General features: G+C 46.2%; 1 protein-coding gene across 8 annotated transcripts in view; it reads right to left on the reverse strand.

The window, feature by feature from the left end:
* The window catches only part of GRB10 (growth factor receptor bound protein 10), a 202,023-nt gene that overhangs the window by 75,752 nt on the left and 105,144 nt on the right, over positions 1-21,127 (reverse strand). For all 8 annotated transcript variants that reach the window (XM_033194324.1, XM_033194321.1, XM_033194327.1 and 5 more), the window contains 2 exons: positions 5,562-5,781; positions 819-960 (listed from right to left, as the gene is read on the reverse strand). In XM_033194324.1, coding sequence (XP_033050215.1) covers positions 819-960; positions 5,562-5,746 — 327 coding nt within the window. In that variant the 5' untranslated portion in view covers positions 5,747-5,781. The remainder of the gene's footprint in view (positions 1-818; positions 961-5,561; positions 5,782-21,127) is intronic.

The following is a 21,127-nucleotide window of genomic DNA, read 5'->3' on the forward strand; positions in this document are numbered from 1 at the left end:
TTCCTCACATGGGGACAATGGTTGTGTCCTATCTACTTCATGGATCTACTTTAAATAGAAACTACAAGTTCAAAAAGGGGGCTATTGCCCTGTGGGTCCAGTGGAAACTTTCATGCTTTCAGCAGATCATATTCAAAGTCAGGACTACAAGACAGAAACTCTTCAACTCCCATGTACGGACATCCAGCTGTCCGGGTGAGCCCAGTATTTTCACATCTATTATTGAGCCAGTGGTGAAACTTTTTCAAAGAACTAAGATTCATCTTTAAACATCAATCATTGTTATTACTTGCCATTTTTATGAGACTTTTTCTAAAATATACAGATACATGGAGTTTAGATCAATAATGAAAAGAGGTTTAATTGGTTCACGATTCTGCAGCCTGCACAGGATGCATAGTGCGGGCATGTGCTCGGCTTCTGGGGAGGACTTAGGAGCTTACAATCATGCCGGAAGGCAAAGCAGGAACTGCAGGAGTGGGAGTAAGAGGAAGAGAAGCCACGCACTTTTAAACAACCAGATCTCGTGAGGACTCACTATCGTGAGGACAGCAGCAAGTCATGAGGGATCTACCCACAAGATCCAATCACCTCCCACCAGGCCCTGCCTCTAAAACTGGGGATTACAATTCCACATGAGATTTGGAGAGGACAACATCCAAACTGTATCACTCTCATCGGACCACAAGAAAAGAACGGAGAGAGAAGATCCCAGGACTTCCCGCCCTTCTTCCCAAAGTAATAATCTGGCACATCTGTGCAGATCCCAATAATCTGGCACATCCCTAAGCCTGGGCTCCAGCCAGAGGCACACTCACCTGCTTTGCGGCGGCCTGGCTCGGAGGTAAAGAACCCGGCGTGAGCACAGGGGGGCTCCCAGGGCCACACAGTTCAGGAAAAGGATTGGGGATGGCCGGCAGAGACGAGGTTCTAAATTGCTGGTCTTCCTCCTGAAGGCGCCTGGAAGGCAGGGATAAGTGCCTGTTAAAAGCTGCCATTCCCCACATGACCCACAGTCTTACCACTGTGGTGATACACCCAGAGAGCGGGACACAGCGCTTCTAGGAGTCACTGGCATGTCCACGTTCACAGTGGCATCCTTCACAATAGTCAACAAGCAAAGGCAACCCAAGGATCTGCAGATGGATGAATGGATGAAAAAATGTGGCATATCCATACCATGGACCACTACTAGGCCATGAAAAAGGAAGCACATTCTGACACAGGCTACAACAGGATGAACCCTGAAGACATTATGCAGAGTCAAACATGCCAGTCACAAAACCAGAGACACTGTGTGATTTCACACAGTGAGGTAGGTAGCATATTCAAACCCATAGAAAGTAGAATGGTGGCTGCAAGGGACTAAGGGGAGGGGAATGGGGAGTTGCTATTTATTGGGGACAGAGTTTCAGTTTCACAAGATGAGAAAGTTCTGGAGATTGTACAACCGTTGTGAGTGTCCATTACTACTACTGAATCATACCCTGAAAAAACAGTTAATACGGTAAATTTTATGTTACATGGATTTTACTAAAACGAAAACTTTAAAAAATTATAAGTTGTCATTCTCAGACCCAAAGGGTATCTGGTATCAATTCTCTTCTTCATTAGGCATCCCGGGGGGACGGGGGTGCAGAGGTTCTGTTGTCCTGGGCGCGTGCTCATCTCAGGCGGCACTCAGTGCCTGACATAGCATCAGCTCCAAATACCTCACCCGTTTGATCAGTGAATACCTAATGTGTGAAAGGTTTTCTGCACAGGAGCGTTTTCATGAGGACAAGTGTTTGTCAATGTCCTTGAAATGAGCATTAATCTAATCAAACAAAAATACAAGAAAAGGCTTTGTGTGTTCTCACCTGAATTATGCAATGGATGCTTATTTATATAAAAAGGTTGTTGATACTGAATTAATTCCAAATTATAGCTTCACATATCTGTCCTCCCAAAGCCTGTGTCCACAACAGAAACACACCTTAGAAACACATGCTGAATCCACGCACCACCTCTACTTTTCTGGCACTTCTCCAGGGGCATCTGTTCCCTCCTCAGAAAAATGCACAACCCACTTGTCATACAACTATGCAACACACGCACAGTATGACGAATCAGAAGCAACTGTGAACAGCAGAGAAATCAAGTTCAAAGTCAAAGCAAATGCCAAGTGCCCGGCGCCTCCCCGCTGTAGAGTAACTTCTGGCCCACACCTCCAGGGCACTCCTGGGCACACAGCCTCCTCTACCCTTCCTGAGGCCACGCGGCCCTGTCCACAGCCTCCTACCTTCAAGGAGAGGGGAGCACACCTCACATTATCTTCACTCAGCATTTCCAATCCTTCCCCATGTTTAAACACACCTCAGAAACCCCCTTTACAGGCTGTGTCTTCAAGTAATTTTTTTTTTACCATTTTTATGATTTCACAAAATCAACAATCCGTTAGCTTTCCTGGGAGATTTGCCACTACAGAAACACACTTTGTGACCACTTTACTTTTTCTCTTTTACCAACTTTCCCTCTTTTTAAAGAAGATCCAGCTAGCTATCCCACATAGACCAGCAAATGATGCATGCATTTAAAATTATGAGAACTCACATGGCATGAAGGGAATCAGTGCTGTGAAATACAGGAAAGCCGTTCCTATAATGGTTTGATGACATGCCAGAAAGTTTATTTTTACTGCGAACAAATCCCACTCTTCCCATAACAGCCTCAGCCTTGGCAAGGCATCCAACTGAAAGGTCTGGCTGTTGTCGTACAGGAGGAGATGGATAAAAGGGGTGGCCAGTGTCCCTTTCAGGACATTCCAGTCCACGGCTTCTAGCCAGTGACTTCACCCCGAAGAGATAATCTGATGTTTCAGTGTCCACAAAAGCTTATCTCTTTATTGGGTTGTTTTGAGCATTTTAAAAAGTCCTGTGTTGACTTTAAAGTGGCTCAGAGACATCGCCTAAGGCAAGACTAAGGGACATCACCCAAAGACAAAAAATCCCCACGAAAGAGGCTCACAATAGAAGGGACAGTGACTATGGAGAGGGGTGCTGAGATTTAGGGATGTCAGTGATGGTGGCAGGAACTGCAGAGCTGGTGTGGCAAGGTGCGGGTCCTTCTGCTCTGTGCCTGTGCCCTGGCCCACTTGCGTTTGTCTAGAACACATGTGTGGCCCTTGCACTCTCAAAAGCCTGGGTTGCTTCTCCATACAGGATTGGCTCACCCATTGGCTCTCGTGTGTGTGAGGCCTTCTTGCCCTTTCCAAGCGTCTCCTCTGCCCATACCCTGCCTGCACCCCAGCTCCCTTTGGGTTGCATGGCAGCCCCTGGGAAGTTCCTCTGCAGCGTGCACCATGTTCTGTGCTTCCCGGTACCCAGCAGCCTGCTCCGTAGCCACTTCCCACCTGCTGCAGTGGGCCAAGTTACGGCCCCGCTGTGCCTCGGTTTCCTCACCTGGGAAGTGAGGGTAACCCACACCACCTCCCTCCGAGGACACTGATAACAAAGGAGGAGCTCATCAGCATCTGCACACAGTAAGCGCTCAGCGAATGGCCTCACTTCACAAAATAAATCTTTGGTGATTCTAGATTGATAACCACATTTTTTTTTTAATCCACCTGAAAGTTAGAAACAAAACTACTTATCTGAGAGGACACCAGTGAGAAGAGTCTGGGCCCAAGGAATAGTGCCTGTGACCCTGTAGGGAGAGGGCTTTGCTGTCCCACAGAGCAAGACTGCCCCTCCACCCCGGGGACTGAGCGCAGGCAGCCCTGGGGAACATATGGGCAAGTTCAGCCAGAACTCGAGGTTCAACTTCAGTAGTTGCTGGGCAACTACTCCAGCAGGGAGGCAGGCCTTCTGGCTTTCCAGCCCACCCTCGGGCACCTTCACCATGCGACTGCAACTCTATATTCCCAGGCGCTCCCCAAGGCTACTGTGATGCTCCCAAGAGATGCTCCCAAGAGAAAAACAGCTCTCCCACTGGACTTAACTAAGTACAAGAGCTAAGTACAAGGGGTCATCTTTCAAAGAACGAAGTCGAACAAACCCTGGGACAGGCATCATTCAGCATCAATGAATATGACAAAAAGTGAGAAGTCGGAGGGGAAGCCGGGGTGGGAAGCTGGCGAGGCAGCTGACCACAGGCGCCAGGGCCACTGCACCCTCTCCCCTCCGTAAGAAACAGCGGCCACCTGGAGCAAGGTGATTATCTGGGCTGCGGAAGACCGAAGATGTCAGACCACAAAGAAAACTCTCAGAAGTTTCTAGAAGCAAGGAAGATCCCTGGAAATGAACGGAGCTCCCCGGAAGACGGGGTGCTGAGACAGGAGGCACCAGAACCCCATCCTGACAGAGGCCAATGAGGGCAAGGGGCAGTCCCAGCAGAGATGGCTGTACATCCTTCACGAAGGCCCAGAGAGGCAGGCAGGGTCCCACGGAGCCCCACGCCATCCCCGCCATGGACTGCCCCAGGGCAGACAGGCCGATCCTTGAGGGCTGCCCCTGGCTCTCAGCTTGACTCTACAAAGATCTTCATTCAGAATGTCTAAGGTGCTCTCAGCACCTCCTCCTTCAACATGACCGTTCTCTAGACACCCTCCTCCCAGGCACTTGAGACAAAATCCAAGTCACCCTCCACATACTCTCTGTCTCCTCACAGCCCTGGCAAAATTCAAGTGCTGGCAAAACACAGCTGCTCCTCCTCGGCAACGTGCTCAAATCCCCTTTCTTCATCCTCGGGCAGCACACAATCATCTTCCATTCGGGGGCTCCTGAAACCGCTTCCAAACCGGCCATGCCGTGCCAACCCTGCTGCCCTCTACCACTGCCCCCATGACCCCTGGCAGCCAGAATGCTGGTGTCAAAACTCAAATCCAGCCCCTTCACGCACCTGTCCAGAACTCTTTCCCACGTGGCTCCTGAAAAAGGCACACAAAGTGTTTCAGCACTGGCCTCCATCTGCATCATCTCTTCTGCTTATAAAACCTCTGCCTCCATCTATCTGAGCTCCTACCAGCCTTTGACATCTGTTCAGAGATCCCACCTCCCAGGAACCTCCTTCAACGTCCCCAGCATGTTCCTCCCTCCAGCCTCCCTGTTTCCACAGAGATGTGCCTACCCATGAATTAGCAGAGGAATGTGGCCAAATGCAACTCCAAGGGAGGTCTGGGGTTATACAAGCTCCAGGGGGTGCTGTAGCTGCTAGCCTCCCAACCCTACTCTGGGTAGTGAGGGCTTGGGGCATGCAATCAGTTCCATGGCTGTTCTTTCAATCTTCCCAGAGATTTTTCCTCTGGTGGTTTTCCTGCATATCCCTCTACCTAGCACAGTGCCTTGCACATAGCAGGCACTCAATAAAAGGTACTGGAATTGAACCGGCTACAAAGTTCAACCCAAGCACGGCACACCACACACACTCAGTGTATCCGTTATCCCATCAAAGGAATGTATGTGCCTCTTGGTTTTGCAAGGCCAACACTGTTGCCCCCAAGACCATTTAATTCACAGAGAGAGATGTCCCTGTCGACAGCTCTCACCCTTGGAGAAGGCTCTGCCCGCGAGGCCTGGACCTACCTGACAGCAAGGATGTGCACAGGCTGGGAGCGCTGCACCCTCTGCCTCGGGGACACCTGTGGCTGGACAGACCGAGGGCCTGAAGCCCGAGGTTGGCTGCGGGCATGCTGGCCATTCTGCAGGAGGGGCACCGTGTCTGACTGCATGCTGCAGGCTGAGTACAGGCTCTCCAGGGATGCGTTCATATCGTTCACCAGGGCTTCCAGGTCCACATCATCCTCTGCATAGAAAAAGGCAAGAGCAAAACAGAAACTTCAGCAGTGGAGAGCAATCAAACCCAAATGTACATCTTGGTGATCAGGTTCCAAACCTCAATCCTATTTTTCAGATGTTACGTAAGGGGTAGTGGGGCAACACTGAGAGAAGTATGACTGTATGGAAGCATGCATATTACATGTATTCATCATGATTGACATTGTGAGGCAATTGCAATTCAATCATTAGAGCTGGGCTGCATTTCTACCTGTCTCTAGGCAGAAGCCATTTGGAGCATCTGCTCAGTTCCCTTCAGCACCCCATTCTCTCCTCCCCACCCACTCCGGTAGGCCACACACAGCCATAGCTGCATAGCACGACCCCACTGGCCTGGACTCAGCTGACTGAACCACAGGTGTCTCCCAAGATCAGGACTCTCTCCTCTCTGGGATTCCAGAAGTGAAACAAGAGACAGAAACAGAGCAGCACCCAACACTGACACTGGTTCCAGCCCAGAAAGGTTAAGTAGGAGCTGAAACTGTGACCGAGGTTTACGTGTGGCTGCTACTACAACACACGCCTGTGGGCTTTGGGGGCCCACCCATCCTCTTGATTGGCCAGAGTGCAGAAGAAAGCCCATCTTCACATCTTCTCTCTCTGCATGGGGCAGTGCAGAGAGAGAAGCCACAATGGCACAGAGAGCAAGCCAGCGAGACAGAGCGGAAAATGCCCTTCAGAAAGGGAGGAATGAGCACACAGAGACTGTGATGGTTGGTTTTATGTGTCAACTTGGCTGGGCCATGGTGCCGGGTTTTAGCTAAACACTAGACTAGACTAGATACTGTGAAGGTATTTTTTAGATGCAATTAACATTTAAACCACAGACTTTGAGTAAAGCAGATTGTTCTTCCTCATGTGAGAGGGCCTCAGCCCATCACCTGAAGACCTGAATAGAAGAAAAAGCCCGGCCTCCAAGGGGAAAGATGGAATTTCGCCTCCAGACCTGAACTGCAACCCTTCCCTGGACATCCGGCCTGCCAACTTGCCCTGCAGATTTTGGACTTGCTAGCCTCCACAGTGTCATGAGCCAATTCCTAAAATACATATGTCTCTCTCTGTATATAGCCTATTGAATGGGTCGCAGCCCCATCTCTGTTTCTCTGGAGAAGCAGACTTAACACACACGGGCTCAGGGTCACAGACAGCAAGACCCTCTTCCTACCAAAGGCTACAGCGTTTGGTTGGTAGGAAGGAAAGCAGAGACTGGCACTTGCAAACTTGCTCACCCTGGCCTGCTCCTACTGGCTCTGGGCGCAGGGCCTGGGACACGGGCTTCCTATTTCTTAAGAGTCCTCAACTCTAACATGAGCTTAGCAATAGTGTCCACCCCACAGGCGGGTTGTAAGGACTAAGTTAGTTATTATCTGCTTTATAACAGAGCTTGGCACACAGTAAACAGGAAGATGTTATTTATTAGCCCTATTTCATCTATTTCTTACAAAATAACAAAAAGTGGTCGTTATTAACCTGGCTTAACAGCTGAGGAAACAGGACTGGAAGAATTAAATCACCTGCCCAAGGGCACATAAGCAGTACTGAAAACAAGCTTTGCAGCCCTCATTCTCCCCTACCAGGTGTGTGCTCCTCACAGAAGCTCCAGAGGGGCACTCTGCCCTCTGGCTCGGAAGGCTTTTGTTTTAAAGGGCTCCCCTCATCTCCCAAGGTTAAAGGGCATAACAAGACAAGACGTAAGGAAACCAAATGACAAAAGGAGGGAGGGAGGTCCTGGGCAGCCACAGTAGTGCAGAGGGTATGGAGGGGCAGGGTCACCCCGGGGGTAGTGCTTCGGCTTCTGGGGGGAGTGGGACGGTAGGATCAGAGTTTAGCCAGATCACGTTCAAGATCCTGGTGAAGACAGACAGACAGAAGGGAGGGGTGAGGACGGAAGGGAGGCTGCTGAAATGGCAGCGATGAGACCACTGAGGCCTGGCCAGCACAGCCCCTACTGGAAGAACAGAGGCCACATTCAACCCAGGCCCAGGGGAGAGGGCAGGGGCTGGGGAGCAGCAGGCTGGAAGAGGAAGGGTGCCTTAGAAAGATGGGTCAGATGGATCCGAAGATGTGGACTGCGTGAAATCAGCAGCTGAGACTCAGCAAGCAGGGCCCTGTGTGCCCAGGATCTGTGTGGAAGGAGGGAAGAAGAGAGATGTTGCCATAGTTCGAGTTGTGAGTGGTCAAATATTAATCCTGGCCAGATATTAAAAGGACAAAGTGCTGAATCAATAATTAATAATTACTGCATAATCAATAATTAATGACAAGGGAGAACACTCAGAGTCAGCAGGCGAACTCTTGCTCATAGTTCTGGGGAGGTGGGCGGGGGGGAAGAGTTGGTTGGCAAAAAATCAGGACCCCTGGAGGGGTAGGCATGTACCTGCCTGAGCTCCCCGAGGTCCCGAAGGCTTGTGTTGTGGCCTTAGGCAGAGGAGAGTCTCTCTGTGAACTGCTGGAGCGAAAACTACTGTCCAGAGAACTCTGCCTGCCAAAGACGAGACCTCAGTTCTGTATTTATTGAGACTGCTGCATTCATTTTGAGGAAAAGTTCTAGTAGAGACCACGGATTTGGGGCTTCAGGAAAGTTCTAGAAAGTATGTATCATGTGCCCACTCATCTCCTACACTCCTATTTAGCTGACAGGGAATAGTTGCTTAATTGAAGCTCTGCAAAACAATGCGCATGAGTGCCACTCTTAACTTACCATATTAACAGCTCAATATTTCTATCTCAATGGGCCATCTAAAAGTCAATACTGGCTAAAACACAAAGTTCACTGTAAGTATAGTCGGTCTTGGGTGATGCAGGAGGTTGGTCTCAATGCTGCACACATGCAAACATGTCTACACACGTGCACACACATGCACGTGTGCTGTGGGGCCATGCTGCCAATTCAATGCCAGGCTTTTATCCTGCTTTGGACATAAAACAGTGGTACAGTTCTCACTCTGGGACTGCTCTCTTCTAGGAAAATAACATGTTTTCATTCCCTCTGGGGAATTTTCATGTGCAGTTACTTCTCTCTATGCATTCCCAACTGCCCCTGGCTGTGCTCCCCAGGCAGGCAGCCCCCGGGGTCTCCCATCCTTTTCCTGCTAAGCCTTCTCTCAGTCAACCAGATCATTCCTGGGTCACATCTCTGCAATTAGATCAAATGTAAAGTACTTCTGTCATTATTCAAAGTAAATACAAGGTAATAGATGCCAAAATATAAATGCAACACATGTCCTCAAAATGCTTTTACTCTCCTCTGAGGTGGATTGTTTGTACAACTATTTTCTACTTCAATACATTCAATCCTGAATCTTTTCAACAAAGCCAGGTCAGTCTGATAACTCAAAAGGTTATAATCTTCATAAACTGAATCCAACCACTCTATCTGGATGTTTCAAACCTTCATACTTTCCAGAGCCATTAGAGCAAAAATAAAACTTTTTAGAAAACTTAAAATGCCTACTTTAGAAACAACCGTTAAACATCCTGTGGGGTTCACTAGCATTTTATCTGTTTAGATAATAAAATCACTTATGGTTCTCAGACTTACGAGCTTCACTAAATTCTAATGAAGAGCGACAGTTAAATCTTCCAAACAGGGGTTTTAAGTCTGATTCAAAAGAAGACACTTTTTCATATTCTACACCAATTTTTTAAAAATTACTACATTAAGATACAACTGAAATCACACTGAGTTCTTATAAGTATCCCTATGGCATCTATTCTGTCAGCTGGTCCACCTCAGTAAGGACTCTGTGTGCCACCTCTGTGCATGTGGCCAACTGCAAAATTCTTGTCCAGTCCCATGAATCGAAGTGGATCAATAATCACCCATTTGTGAAAGGCCTTCTGCCATGTAACAGAAGTGGGAGAATCAAGTAAACAAATGCTTCTCGCAGTGAATATTCAGATTGTCTCTTTAATGTTAACCTGATGCCAAAATATTCTCCATGAGGCTGCCCCACTGGGAGGAATACTGAAAGGGGAAGGGAAAAAAATAATTTTATATATAAAATTTCACTTCACACAGATTTATAAGAATGTATTTTCTGCACAAATATAGGTCAAATAACATGGCTGTCAATCAAGTTGTTAATAGTTATTTTCCTTCTTTAAGTAACCCAATCGAAAACTGGGTATCAACTTTGCCCCAAATATTTGAGTAACTTGTCTGATCTCAAATTCACATCTCATCTAGTTTCACTGTCATTCGCAAACTGAGGTTGGTTTAGTTTTAAAATAGATATAAACTCAGGGAAACACATTTGCATTGGGCTTATAAATCATCACAAGTAAATGTCTTCCAAACAGCAGGCTAGGTGTGCTGACCAGGAAAAGGCAAGGAGGACAGAGAAACTCCTGGGGCAGAGGATTTAACTTCTAGCACCACCTTACCGCCATCACCAATACATTTCTTAGTTTACAGCACCATCTAGTGTCTTCTTTACTTTGTTTACGAATTAAAGATGACACTGGATTCACTTACTAAATGATTTGGCACCATAAGGACATGCTATTTGCACCACGTGTTTAGGATGTGTCCATTACGGTCCCTTCTTCACAGACCTACACAAGCATCCATCAGTGTGCAATGCCTTCAGAGCTTTCTTTTCTACCCCCTTCTCCTATTTTCATATGGAAGATATACCCTATTAGGTCATAAACAGCTGGGGTGGGCGTATATCATTAAGTCAAAGCAGATTCAGTCCCTAAGGAAAAAATAGATGGCACTTCATATGAAAAGTCTCTAACACATGTGCAAAAGCCAAAGTCCTTACACACTTCTATCTAGAAAAGAAGTGAAGGTCAGGCTGCAAAAGTGTTTTCCACTAGACCATGTTCACTTGGCAAGCAATTTCTGTTAACTTCTAACCAATTAAAACTTTGTGCAAATATAACTTAACCTTCTACTGAAATATCTTTTTGCGCAACAATTCATCTTCTATTCTTATGTATTCTAGTCACATGCGCTTAATTTTCCATATATAGAGTTTGGACATAAGTGAGTAGAATAAGAAAGTCGGGTATTATATGGTTAGAGTATTATTCTCTATCATATTTATGATATTTAAAGATACTCAGCAAACACAAAAGCAAACCACCTAACCACAACTCCAAATAAAAATACAAATGGAATCAATGCTTTATTTCACAGGTTCCTACACACAAGCAGGATTTGAGGCAGAAAATAAAATCCCTAGAATTAATCTGTCCAGCAAATGCATATAAATACCCTTGTACCTAGAAAGAGCTACACGGTCATAACTCTTGTCTTTCAGTGTTTACAAGAGAAACTGTCTTCTCCCAACCTTTGTCAAAAACAGCATCCTCTCCTCTCTACCTAGCTCACAAAAGACAAAGGTAACCACCATTTTCAGTCTCTAGTAATTGAGAAAACGCATGTCAACAAACTGATGAATTTAACAATTTGTAAGAATATATGTTTTTTGGTTTTTCATTATGAACAGACACATCTGCAAAAGAGTCGTGGCCTATGCTAATGGGCAGTGGCTGGGCTACATCAGTGCTTTTGCCTATGGGGACTCAGCAGCCTCCACTCCGACTCCCAGGACCCACAGGCCACATGGGCAGAATCGCCATCCAAAGCTCGTGATGACATAAAACGGGACAAAAATAAACATATATCCTGGGCATAACATAGTTAGACAAAGCTAAAATCACAAGGATCCTCTCAGTTTGCTGAGGCTACACTCACTTGTTCCCTGATTACTATTTACAGGTGGTTTCTTAATTATTTTTCTTAGAATGTTTTTTCTTCTCCTAAGACAAATGCAGGCTAATGTATCCAGGAAGGCTGCATCCATATGTAATCCCATATCCCATTCCTTGAGGGTGGGCGCATTTTTTTCTGCTACCTTGAAACTCCATCCAGACCCTCCTCCAAGAAGATCCCAACATGACTTACAGATCCAGGGCCCTACTCAACAATTCTACAGGTAACACAAAATACGGAGACTACTGATTCTCTGCTTTCATAAAATCTGTCCTCTGGCCGGGCGCGGTGGCTCAAGCCTGTAATCCCAGCACTTTGGGAGGCCGAGACAGGCGGATCATGAGGTCAGGAGATCGAGACCATCCTGGCTAACACGGTGAAACCCCGTCTCTACTAAAAAATACAAAAAAAAAACTAGCCGGGCGATTTGGCGGGCGCCTGTAGTCCCAGCTACTCGGGAGGCTGAAGCAGGAGAATGGCGTGAACCCGGGAGGCGGAGCTTGCAGTGAGCTGAGATCCGGCCACTGCACTCCAGCCTGGGCACGAGACTCCGTCTCAAAAAAAAAAAAAAATCTGTCCTCTGCTCTCCTTAAAGCTACATTTAAATATACACATTCTTTCTAAATAAAGCACTATCCCGCCCTTTGAGTGTTCAAGTATCTATGGCTGCTGTGCTATTTAGATTCAGAGCAATCAAGAAGCAACTTAAGAGCCAAATCCTAGAGTCTACAACCAAGAAGATGAGGCACAGCAAGCGCAGCTCCTGAGCTGCCCGGCGGGGTGCAGAAGGTTGGGAGACAAGAAAGGAGCCCCTCCATGGAGAAGCCGCCGGCTCTACCCCAAAGACGACCATCGGATAGGCAGAAAGCCCTGAGCTGCATCCCTGGCCCTTTCGGACGTCAGGCAAGCTGCTCCAGTCTTCCGGCCTCCTCTTAGTTCCAACTCGAACAGCGATGGTGTTTATGGCTCCCAGGATGCGGCCTGACCTTGGGGCTCTCCAGACCCTTTCTTCTTTGTTTCCTTGAAAATGTGACTGTTAACGGTAGACAGAGAAAAATCTGTATTTTACAAATGAGCTGCTAAAATCCTATCTCCCTTGTGGAAGGAGAGAGGATTCTTACAATGCAACAACCAAGAAATGATTCTGTTGCCAAAATAATCTGGTTTATGAGCCTCTTTCCTCTGTGTACACACGGAGCCCGCCATGAAGCACTGAAAAGATCGCCTGGGCATCTGAGTGTGTTTGAGTGTACAGGGCTCCTTCCAAACGCGGAAGTAAACATTTGACACGCTTTCTGCACGTTTCCAGTAACATTTTTCCTGTTTCAGAGGGGCTGCGCCCTTGCCTTCCATGTGAGGTCCAACTTCCCCTTTGAAGTCACTGTGCCCTAGCCTTCCTGCTTCTGCGCCCGGTAGGAGTTTAATTTCACCAGCCAGGGGTGCCAAGCTAATAGAATTTCTGACTCTGGGTGTGTCAGTGCTGGGCGGAGGAGTCTCTGAGCCCCTGGCTGATGAATCCTGAGTATGTCAGGTGATCCTTAAAAGAGACAGAGCAGGGGACGGCGGGGGGCTTTGCTTTCCTTGACTGGAGGCAGCCCTGCCACCCATTCAACCCAATGTTTCTGTTGCCCCCCAGCACTGGCCACCTTGGGAACCAAGATATTGGGAAGGGACCTGAAGGGCATAAGGGAATATCCACAGACTCTTGAGAAGGGATTTTAGCTCACCCCAGAATGCCTGGAGCAGTTGGCTAAACAGAGCAATTTCAGGAGCCCCTAACTTCTTTGTCCAGGGTGTGGCGAGTCACTCCAGTGAGGAAGAGAGTTTGGTAGGTGGCAGCCTTTGCCTTTGCATCTCTTTGGGTAGATTGCTAGGCTTCCCTCATTTTGGCCTATACCTCTGCGGACGTCTTCCCCAGGCTCTGGGATTTAGGTGGGAAAAGTCATGAATGTGCCCTCAAGCAGGGTCAGAGCCATGATACCTGCTATTTGGTGTTTTTGGTTAAGTGTGTGAAAAGGCTTGGTAACAATATCTGAAAATCAGTGGTCACGTCAGCTCCACATCACCCGAACAAAGGGTCATATGACCCCCATTTTTGCTTTTTATCTTTCAGGCCTTTACTATTTCCGGTTAAGCATTTGACAAGTTACAAACCAATATATATACTACTTTCTTTCTGTACTTTTTGGCTTGTCATTTTACAGCAGTGGTTTGAAAAGTTTTAAATCAGAAATGAGTATTTACACTTTGGAAAATATATTTGAATCTGAGAGGAAAGGTGGCCTAAGGAATGAGATTTCATGACAGAAAGTGGTTTTGATTAATTAGTAACTGTCAGCATATAGTTTCTGGTCCAATACAAAAGGGGAAGGAAACATAAATCTGTTAAATCACAATGCTCACATTGAAATGTTGCAATGGGGAAATTTGGGCTTATTCATATTCAATAATTAAATATCTTCAAAGCTTAGAAGGAAGAAATACAAATCTGTTTTTCTTTGTTCTATTTTTAAAAAGTAAAAGCAGGGGTATAGCCCCCAAAATGGAAAGTAGGGACTTGAAGAGGCAATCGTACACCCTTGTTCACAACAGTACTATTCATAGTAACCAAAAGGTGGAAACAGCACAAGTGGCCCTCAACAGATGAACAGATAAAGAAAATGTGGCACATCTACATACAATGGAATATCATTCAGCCACAAAAAAGGAAGCTGCCTCTGAAATGCACTAGAACTCAGAAGAACCTTAAGGACATAATAAGCCAGTCACAAAAGGATAAACACTGTCTGATTCCGCTTATGACGTCCCTAGAGTAGTCAAATTCCTATAGATAGTGAAATAGTGGTGGCCAGGGGCTGGGGAAGGAAATTTATTTGACAGGTATGAGTTTCATTTCTGCAAGATGAATAAAATTCTATGGATGGATGGTGGTGATGGTTGTGCAACAATGTGAAAGTTCTTAATGCCACTGAAGTGTGCATTTAAAAATGGTAAGGATGGGCTGGGAGTGGTGGTTCATGCCCGTAATCCCAGCACTTTGGAAGGCTGAGGCGGGTGGATCACCTGAGGTCATCAGGAGTTCAACACCAGCCTGACCAACATGGTGAAACTCTGTCTCTACTAAAAATACAAGTATTAGCCCGGTGTGGTGGTGTGCACCTGTAGATCCCAGTTACTCAGGAGGCTGAGGCAGGAGGATCGCTTGAACCCGGGAGGCGGACGCTGCAGTGAGCTGAGATTGCGCCCCTGCATTCCAGCCTGGGTGCCAGAGTGAGACTCCGTCTCAGAAAAATAAATAAAAAACAAAAAATAAAAAACAACGGTAAGGATGGTAAATTGTGTTAGGTGTATTTTACCACAATTAAAAATAATAATTAAAAAACAAAAGCAGTTTTTAAATTGAATTGTTCCCAGGTTACCCTCCAGGTGATGCCAAGCACACTGGCTTGCTAAAGGACCAGGACAAAGCTGGTCATTTCCTAAGTTACACTAAACATAGATTCCTCTTCCTAGAAAAACTAAGAATTTTCAGTATAAATGTGTTTGCTTCCCCACTAATCCTGCAGACCACGGCAGGTGGGATTTTAAAAACTGTTTATCTTTAATGACACATGCAAAGTGCCACTGCCAGTGGAGGCTCATTAAATTAAACTTATAAAAATGTAGACAGTCTATCTCCTTTTACAGACAGCTGGGCCAACAGCCCCTCACCCACTTCCCCAGGACAACTGGTGGCAAAGGCTAAAGTCTAGGGCAAACTTCAGAATCAAATGCAGATAGCCTGGCGGCCAGACAACTGCAACTCTATCATCACCAAAAAAAAAAGTAAGATAATAATTAATCACTCTGTACTTTGAGTCCAGTGAGTTTTTTTTTTTTTTTTAATTGCGGTTTAGGGAGTTGTACAGTAATTCTATTTAAAAAAAATAAGGAAAGCAATTCATCTTAGTGATTTCATCAAAGACCTGGCATCCAATGTTCAGTGAGCATCCCCTAGAAAAGCATGTAAAGTTTCCTCTTTCCTGGGTTTCATCCTGCCACACTGTTGCAAGGAAGCACCTGGGCATTACTAAGATTACTGACGGGTCAGGCCCTTTGTGACTGCCTGGACTCTGCACCACAGAGCCTATACAACACAGGAAACAAATTTTCCACTACCAAAACATTACAGCCTGCCCGGCAAGAACCAAAAACCTAAGCTAAAACTGCATTTAATATGTACAGATTCAGCTAAGCAATTCTATCTGTACTACTCAAAAGACATTTCGGGAGTGACAGAGAAACATACCCACAAAATATCACTCAAAAAGAGCAAAGGATTAACTGCCTCTTTCCCAAGTCTTCCTCAGCCATTTGATCTGTTTCCTCTCAGGCTTTTGATTTTAATTCCCAATTCTTCTATTACATCGCAAGTCACGGAGAAGCAGAAGTACAAGAAACTATATAAATAACTTGTCATTCTGGAAGGTTCTCATTTTCCACGAACCCTAAAAATATTAGCCCGAGAACACTGGAATTGAAAAGGGAAAATTCATGTTATGGTCCAAATTTCTGTCACTCACTAGCACTGTGCTCTCAGAAAGTCCATTTTTTAAAGGTAAATTAGACACTGGGGAATCTTTACCATCACATCCAATGTTAACACTCTATGATTCTGTGGATTTAACTCCATAAATTTAAAATCCATTCATTTACCCGATATTTTTCTTCATTCAACAAATATTTGCTGAACACTAACTACATCACTTCAGGTATTGGAAATACAGATGTTAACAAAACAGACATAAATCCCTGCCACCTTGATGCAGTGACGTCTTAAGCAACGACCTTTGGAAAAGGATTTGCAAGGCTAAATATAACATAGCAAGGAAGGACAGGAAACTGTTTTTACTACTTCTGGAAAAATAATTCCCTCCACAAAGAAGCTAAAACCTGCTTCAGTTAAGCAGCAACTAAAGGAGAGACGAGGAGGTGGAAATATCCCGTAGGAAAGAAAGAGTGGGCACCCAACGGCAAGGGGCACTGGAGCCCAAAGGAGGGATCCCAAGCCCCAGCGTTCTGCAAGAGAGGTGGGAAGTCAAGAGAAGTGCAGAGTCGAATACAGTGTGCGTCCTCAGACGAAGAGTTTCTTGGCAGAGTTCATGACGCTCCCAGTTTATAAAAGTATCCCAGAGGCCAGAAATTCTCCTAGGATGGTTATGCACACTGCTTGGCAGACAGAAGAGTTTTAAAATGAGATCTCTGTTTACAGGCAAGACAGTCAAGTAGAGGGCATTCAGCTCTAAAAAGAGCCTGAATTCTAAGGCATCAGGACGAGAAAAGTCATTCTAGGAGAACAGTACCAGGCAATTCCAAGAAATGGCAGTTCTCCAAAAACTGAAATGCCCAGGAGAGAGGAGCCGGTTTTCCAGAATGTGGATGGAAATGCAGCTTAACCAGAAAAACGGGACACTCCAGATGGGCCTGAAGGGGCAGATGATCTAGAGTTGTAACCCTCAAACCGCCAGATGCGTGGGGCCACCTAGGAACTTCTGTGGTGGGAAAACCAGTTCCTGAGATGCAAACTGGCACTCTGATTCCCAGTCTCTGGGGGTGGGTTCAGAAAATGAACAGAGTTCCTGCTAGGGTCTGAAGAGCTGTGTTCTCCCAAAATTCATGTGTTGAAATCCTAACCTCTACAGTGAAGGTATTAGGAGGTGGGGCCTTTGGGAGGTGACTGGGTTATGGGGGTAGAGCCCAAATGATGGAATTTGTGTCCTGATAAAGCCCTGGAGAGACCCTTCCCCATTCCACGATGTGAGGACATGGCAAGAAGACGCCATCTGTAATGCAGAGGGAGAGTCATCACCAGCTGCCAGATGTGGGAGCACCTTGATCTTGGACTCCCCAGCCTCCAGAGCTGGAATAAATACATTTCTGTTGTTTGTAAGCCATCCAGTTGATGGCATTTTCTTACAGCAACTCAAACAGACTAAGAGTTCCAAAATGAATGCTTATTATTTTTAAGATAATTATTTTTGAGGTGCCTTTTGAATAGCACCCCAGGGAGAGGGGATGCTCCAGGTTTTGATGAACAAAGTGTGGAACAAGCACAGGGAGAGAGATTTCACAGTGGGGAGTCATGAGAGAGGAAGAGACTTGTGTTATGATTTTTATTGCTTCTCTCTATAGAACATTACATTATTAATGAGCATGACAAACAAAAGCCACCATTTTGTGAGCACCTGCAAGGTACCAGATCCTATGCCAGGCAATTCTCACAGTTCAAGCTATTCCCAATCTTCCTACCAAACCAGCCAAGCAGGCATTTTTACATATTTCAGGGGAAGAAACTGAGGCACCCAATAACTCAGCTACCAAGACACAGAGTGGAGAGTCTGCCTAACTCCAAAGTTGGACATACTGCCTCTTTACATTTTAATAATTGTCTTTAGTTTTTTCCTCACTAAATGTACGTTTTATTTTAATTTTTTATTTAGATACCTTTCTTTGTCAGTGAACTTGAGTTTCTAGAAGGTTGGAGCTGCCGTTGCCTCATGACCTTACCCTGAGTCTGGCACACACCAGGTGCTCAGTACATGTTAGTTGAGTAGGTGGGAAATAGACTCATCAGTTTCCATCAATCAAGTGGTAGAATTTTGCCGAAGGCCAGATAGCCAGGCAGAGTTCCCAAACTCTCTGGAGGCTGCTGTATCTCCAAACTTTTAGTTTCCCGGAAAAAGGCCCACAGGGTAACCCACCAGGTATATAAATGCCAGATTGTCTTATTCCAAAAATGGATAGCACGTGTCCAAAGAAGATTTGTTCCAGGCCTAGGAATCTATTGATAGGGTACGTTCCCCAGCAGTCAGGCCTTACCAAGTCTTACCTGACCATGCCAGGCCTCCCTGCTCTTCCGCAGACTGCAGGAGTGACACTCAACAAGTCCTCCGTTATGGCGAGCCTTCACATCTCTGCCTTGAATCCTCCCTTGCCCATCCCAGTAGTGTTTCTGTCCAGGAAATGCAGCAAATGCAACGCCTGCCCTGGGCTTCTCTGCTCTGGGAAACCCCCACTGCCTCTTGCATGCATGCTTCCCACACAAGCCCAAGCCTTTCATGTCTCCACTCAACCCTGGATGCAGCTCCATGCATCTGCGGATCCTGCCGGAGGGAAGACATCATTTGGCATGTCACTACCTTCTTCTCTGCTTCTGCATGGTGTCTAGAAAGCAACAAATCTGCTGTCCTTCTAAGGAACAGCAGTTGCCCATGATATAAGGTCAGTCTCCCCCTTGGTACCTTGTCCTGCCAGCAGAGACCACAATGGAATATGAGAAGTTGGTGCTTGGTGGGATGCTAGGCGCTGCCCTGGGAAGATTTCTATTTCCAAATGGAAGGTGAAAACAAGATGTGTCTGACACATCATGTCCTTACTGCTCACATCTCCAAGGAGCACAGACACTTAGCACTCAACAAAGCCAAATTCAGTATTGTATTTCACAAGTATTCCTCGTCTGTTCTGCTCAACGCAGCGTATGCTGGTGAAAAAGAGTGGTTCAGATTGAGAAACCGTGGAGGGGAGGGGGGAACAGTACAAGAATCTAGCACTATGCCAAATGTTCACATATGGCATCTAAGTAGCCTTATGCCAAACCATGAGCTAAATGCTATCAGCCGCATTTCACAAATGAGAAAACCAAGGTCAGCAAGGCTAAAACACACACTTAGCATCACACAGCCATGAGTAAAACTTGATTCCTCCTCTGGTTTAACTACAAATCCAACATCTTTCAGTTTTCCCAAAGATTTAAAAAACAAAAAACAACATGATCCCTGGGCTTAAGGAACACAAACTGCAAAGACAGACATGTATTTGATAATTTAATAAAGCAAAGTATGACAGGTCTGGGGGAGAAGTAAAACGCCACAGAGGATACCAAAGAGGAAGCAGCTGCTTTTAATTGGCACAGGGAGAAAGGGAAGCATACAGGCAGAAGGTAGTGTCATCTCTGTCAGAATCAAAGAATGAGAGAAACTTAAACACACAAAAGAGGTTAAATCATTCCTGGCTAGGGGCTGCCCACAAAGGCAGGGGAGGGCAAAAATAAACTGCGGTTCCAGAAAAGCAAGCTGTCTATGCAGTTGGCCCAGGTGATGTGTGTATAGGAAGGACGTGAGAAGCTGCCAAAGGGTAGAGTGAGGACTCGCTCCTGGGCCACTGAATCCCACTCTCAGAGAAAACAATGGTGTTCCCAGACTGTTTAAAAAAAAAAAAAAAAAAATCTGACAACCACACAGAATGGTCAGAAGGTACAGAAGCAGGCAGTGAGCAACAAGGGTAAGGGTCGGGGGTGGGAGGAGTGCGGCGGGGGGCAGAGGTGGAGCAGATGTTGAGTGAGACCTGCGTGAAACTGAACTGTCGGCAAGCACGTGAACAGGGAAAGATGGATTCCAGGTTACTGCAGAGTGCACCAAAAGCAGGGGTGGAGGTTATCAGGGGCTTCTGTGAGTCTGTGACAGGAAGTACTCCCAACCAAGGAGAGCTGGCCATGCACAGAGCCTGCTCCTGCTGGAGGGTGGAGGCCAGGAAGAGTCCAACCAGACAACTTGCCTTCATGTCTCTCCGAAACCACTCCCTGCTTCAAATACCCACAGTGGACTAGCCTCTGTAATGACAAGAGTCTAGAATCACTGGGAGTGCCCCGTCTGCTCCAAGGTGGGGAAACCATTTTGCCATGGTGCAGAAATCTAGCTGATCCCCCTATCAGTAGCTGGGGTACTGCAGGGAGTCCCCATTCAGGATGCTGAGTCCCCAAGAGGAAGCACTAGTTATGCAAAGGTACTCTCAGCCATTTGGCACACAAGCAGATTAGAAGCCTGCTGCAATTATTTTTCAGTGCGTTTAAAAATATATCCACAAAGATGGGAGGGTTAATGGCTGGGCACTAACTTCCTCTTGTCATTGCCCCCCTCACCCTTTGAACAACTCAGGACTATCGTGAAAGATTTTCTTGGTCAGGCTGAATCCAAAGTTGAAGGAGTTTAGGGGCCAGTCCATGCAGGTTGTAAGGGACAAAGGTGGGGATAGGGAGACCACAAGGCAGGCTCCTGGCTCCAACACTTGCTGAGTCTTGGGGCGCCCTTGAACACCGAATGTTAAACACCACAGAAATGTCTGCTCCTCAGAGGGTCACTGTAAGGACTGACTACAAACGCGCATACAGTGTCTACCCATGGGTAAGAAACTAACATTTTTGAGGATCCCCTTAGAGATGGGATTAATTCATAGTGGGGAATATAATATTAGCCACGTTAACAAAAGTGATATTGGAAACCTTGCTAAATTGCTTCTGAAGGCAATACTAGTACATTCTGTAGCAAATGACAGAAGGTTTTCTGTTTTTTTTTTTTCCTTTTAACCTAACTGAAATTCTCTAGTTTGATACCTTCCTTTGGGGATAGAGTTTAAAATTGTGTAAGAAAGACAGCTCATGCCAAAATAAGGAAGTATTCTATTTATCTGGAATAGCTAGAAGCTGCCTGATTAGTATTGGCTAATTGTGGTTAAAAAGAAAAAAAAGGCTAGGGGCGGTGGCTCACACCTGTAA

Source organism: Trachypithecus francoisi, unplaced genomic scaffold (assembly GCF_009764315.1).
Source record: "Trachypithecus francoisi isolate TF-2019V2 unplaced genomic scaffold, Tfra_2.0 Lachesis_group4, whole genome shotgun sequence".
In the NCBI taxonomy this organism is placed as follows: Eukaryota; Metazoa; Chordata; class Mammalia; order Primates; family Cercopithecidae; genus Trachypithecus; species Trachypithecus francoisi.